This window comes from Pagrus major, chromosome 5 (genome assembly GCF_040436345.1).
Source record: "Pagrus major chromosome 5, Pma_NU_1.0".
Lineage (NCBI taxonomy): Eukaryota > Metazoa > Chordata > Actinopteri > Spariformes > Sparidae > Pagrus > Pagrus major.
The window spans coordinates 19,244,304-19,248,303 of NC_133219.1; the positions used below are offsets into that span (position 1 = coordinate 19,244,304).

The 4,000-nt window shown below is 38.9% G+C and overlaps 1 protein-coding gene across 1 annotated transcript; it reads left to right on the forward strand.

Moving 5' to 3' along the window:
- Nucleotides 1-528: 528 nt before the first annotated feature.
- On the forward strand, nt 529-3,359 carry LOC140996691 (interleukin-1 beta-like). Its single transcript, XM_073467157.1, has 5 exons — nt 529-607; nt 1,062-1,290; nt 1,651-1,812; nt 2,441-2,574; nt 2,726-3,359. The coding sequence occupies exons 2-5, from the start codon at nt 1,071-1,073 to the stop codon at nt 2,969-2,971; spliced, it is 762 nt and encodes a 253-aa protein (XP_073323258.1). The 5' UTR covers nt 529-607; nt 1,062-1,070; the 3' UTR covers nt 2,972-3,359.
- The last annotated feature ends 641 nt before the right edge of the window (nt 3,360-4,000 follow it).

A 4,000-nucleotide genomic window follows, 5' to 3' on the forward strand; every position in this document is an offset into this window, starting at 1 on the left:
AGAACACTGTCAAGGTAACTGGACAGACCTACAAGAAAGGAAAAAGAAAATAAAGTAAAATAATATTGATAATAGATCATTACAGGTGTTTGTGTATGTCTCCTCCAGTGCAAAATGCATAATTTTCCTGAAATCTGCCTCTGTTCTTGTGATAAGATATGGTATAAGATTTACTAAATACATTTTTAAGTATAAACATTATCATAAAACACAGTTTATTGAATCTGTTTTTATGATTTGGGATTTTAGTTCTGAGTAGTTCTGGAAAGCTACATGCAAAAAATACACATATATAATCTCTCATTCCTAAACAGTGTATGTAACACTCATTATCTACCTCAGTGCATCTACAGGTGTGTTTCACAATCAAACACTGCGTGCATTACGGCAGCATGTAAGTACAGTATTTCATCATCACAGTGAGTGACAGTGAGCACAGCGGTAGAGACCATCCCACTTCCTGTCTGAGTGGTAAATTCCCTTGAACGCTGTGGCTTGTGTATAAAAGCTCTGCAGGTCGGCACAGGCAGGCAGAACAACACTGACAGAACAACTGCTGGGAAAACCAAACACACTAAAACAACTTCCGATCTACTGACCTTCACAGGTAAACTGGCTTTCTTTTCTTGTCGTATATTTGGATCAGATTTTGTATTTGCTTTGCTTTGACACACTTTAATAAAGTACATTAGTTTATTTAATGTACTTTGCTGCCTGCTGTGTCATTATAAACTGACAGACGATTCATTCTGTTGCTGTCAGAGGAAAATCAGTGTACTACGTCTAGAATATGGCAGCTTTTCTGGATGTGTGTTTTTAATCTTCATCTCATTCAGTATTACTGTAAAAATACTTTAAAGTCGAGTGTTGACAGTAGTGTGTCGTAAATCACTGCAGGAGCGTACAGAGATGTACTGTAGCCTTTGTAAATAATTTCATTCAAGGAAAATAAATTTAAAAAATAAAAAAGCCAATAAAAAGACAGGTGAACCTAGAAATCCAGCTGTCTTTCCCAAAATGCTTTCTGATTGAGTGACACTGGAGATTGCTGTCTCTTTTAGAAAAAGAAAATGCAATCCGAGATGACATGCAACGTGAGCGAGATGTGGAGCCCCAAGATGCCCAACGGGCTGGACTTGGAGATTACCCACCATCCCCTCACAATGAAGCGCGTGGTAAACCTGATCATCGCCATGGAGAGGTTAAAGGGCAACGTGTCGGAGTCACCACGGAGCACTGAGTTCACAGATGAAAACCTGCTCAACATGTTGCTGGAGAGCGCAGTAGAAGGTAACCACAAAAAAAGCTACTGAATCGATCTATATATGTAAAAACAAAATGCTCTCCTCCCTTGGGAACTGTTGGAAGTGACTTACTGACAGGGAGTGAACAGTTTGCTTTCAGATCTTGTTGGCTTATCTTCAGATAGGGAGTGTTTATCATTTTTTGTAACTGGAAACCAGTCCAGCTAACTGTAACACCTGGGGTGTTAAAGATGTTGATAAACAGCACTAAATGATGTGTATGCATTCAAGACTCACTCGTGCAGGAAGATACCAAGTCTGTGGCTGTAGTTGCAATTCCTGCTTGAAAGAAGATGAGAATCATAGCAAACACACAACTGATCAGGTGTGCTTCTTTTGCCCTCAGAGCGAATTGTGTTCGAGCGCACTGCTACACCAGCTCAGTACAAATACAAGTTCCAGAACCTGTACAGCGTGATGGACAGCGAGCAGAGGCACTTAGTCCGAGTACCAAACAGCATGGAGCTCCACGCGGTGATGCTGCAGGGAGGCACTGGGAACTGTCAAGGTAATTTCATGTGACAGATCGGTTTTGAAAATCATCCTCTGTGTCATGGCAGATATTTTCATTGAGGGCTGACAGGTGTGATATTTTAGCTGAAGCTATTTAAAGGTATTATTTTACAACATTTTTCCACACCAAAATGAAGTGTTGCCTCCAGTACTGCATTCTTTAAGTCTGGATCGAGTTAACAAGCCAAAAATCCTCAGAAAACACTACTTTAATCTTTAACTAAGTGCTATCATTTTATAAGCTTGTTAAATGTTTATTGTGTGTAAAAGCTTAGTTAGTAAAGTAACTGCTGACAATACATGTCAAATAAAGGTAGTGGAGTAAGAGGTACAATGGTTCCCTTATAAATGTAGTGGAATAGAAGTATAAATGACTGAATGAAAGAACAGGTACCTCAGATTTGTAATTAAGTACACCACTTGGCTAAGTGTACTTAGTTCTCTTTCATCACTGCACTAGGTCCTGATTTGATGACTTGGATACAAATTTTCTAACCTCGAGCGCATCTGTTTGACCTTGCTTTAGCTCTGTTGCACAAATCCAAATGTTTCTTCAGCAAAATGCACATTTGTAGCATCTTTCTGAGACACTGTCTTACCTGTATCCTCTGTTCTCTCCTCAGTTCAACTGAACATGGCGACCTACCTGCCCCCTACACCCAGTGCTGAGGCCGTAACTGTGACTCTGTGCATCAAGGACACAAATCTTTACCTGTCTTGTCACAAGGAAGGTGACGAGCCAACCTTGCATCTGGAGGTAAAACTCTCACATAAATATTAAACTGAATCCCATGTGCGACATTTCTCGAAGTGAAACTGATTACCTTATCTACCTATTAATTAACTTTTGATATGAGCTGTCAGGTGTGATAGTCAAACCTAATGACATTTATATTTTCACACCTCAGGCGGTGGACGACAAAGACAGTCTGTTGAGCATCACCCCGGGCAGCGACATGGTGCGATTTCTCTTCTACAAACATGTCACCGGGCTGAACAACAGCACTCTCGTGTCTGTTCCCTTCAGCAGCTGGTACATCAGCACAGCAGAGGAAAACAACAAGCCGGTAGAAATGTGCCAGGAGACCACCAGACGCCACCGGATCTTCAAATTCCTGCAACCAAATCCGGAAGTGGACGGTGGAGAGTGTTAACTATAGTGCACTTCAGATATTCTTCATTTCAAAGTCAGGAACCAAGATGTATTTTGTTTTTAAAAAGCACCACCACTGATTGCTAAGACCACTTCTGCAAGTTTTACAGAGAGTCAATTTACTGTATGTACCAAGTACAGAAAGTGAAATGCTATTGTATTGACATAGTCAAGTATCACCACAAGGGGGCATTGTTGTGCTGTCTGGTGAGCACCCTGTTTATTTATTTTGCTGAATGACAAAAAAAACTGTCATTGCTATTATCTATTAATGTATTTATCTATTTATGCATCATCTTAACATATTTATTTATTTGTTAATCTGCTTACTAACAATATTACTATCTAATATGAAGTGAATCTTTAATAAAGCCATCTGACTTACAGTGTTTGGATTTGTGTTTTATATGCTCACTCAGGAGTTGGTAAATGACACAACTCAAACTTGGATAAATGACATCACACATTAGCTGTGCAGCTCAATTCTAAACACAGTAACCTTAAACAGATTTTGAACTTTAGCAGTCCGTTCTCCTCCAACTCCAACTTTTACTCTCTATATAGTAGGCCCAGTAGTATAAATTTGTGGTACTCATACTTTATTTGACTATTTTAATTTTCTTCCTCTTAGGCAGCTGGAGTTGCAAAATCATCTGACGTGTCTTTTTGTTCTACTCACTCACTACACCACATCTCATAGGGAAATATTGTATTTATGACTCCACTTATTTGACAGCTGTACTTGGCAGAAAAAGATTTTACATGCAAAATAGCTAATTATCCAACCAGTTGATACATTTATGATATCAATCAAATAAAATTGTTTTTGATAATTTAACACTCTGAAGGTGGTCATTCTGCGTTAGCATATTCACTTTTCTCTGATAATACTTTGGCACCAAAAAATTTAATGAGGTAGATAACTTCTTTACTACTTATTTACTACTTTTACTTAAAGGTGCACTGTGTAGTTTTGGGGAAGAAATTTTAATCAGAACCTGAATTGGCGAACCTCCGCTGCAGAGATAAT

Bases quoted from the DNA above. Each gene is read 5' to 3' on its own strand.
- LOC140996691 (XM_073467157.1), top strand. From the start codon at position 1,071: ATGCAATCCGAGATGACATGCAACGTGAGCGAGATGTGGAGCCCCAAG. The intron at 1,291-1,650 runs GTAACCACAAAA...TTTTGCCCTCAG, and splicing joins GCTGGAGAGCGCAGTAGAAG to AGCGAATTGTGTTCGAGCGC. The intron at 2,575-2,725 runs GTAAAACTCTCA...TTCACACCTCAG, and splicing joins AGCCAACCTTGCATCTGGAG to GCGGTGGACGACAAAGACAG.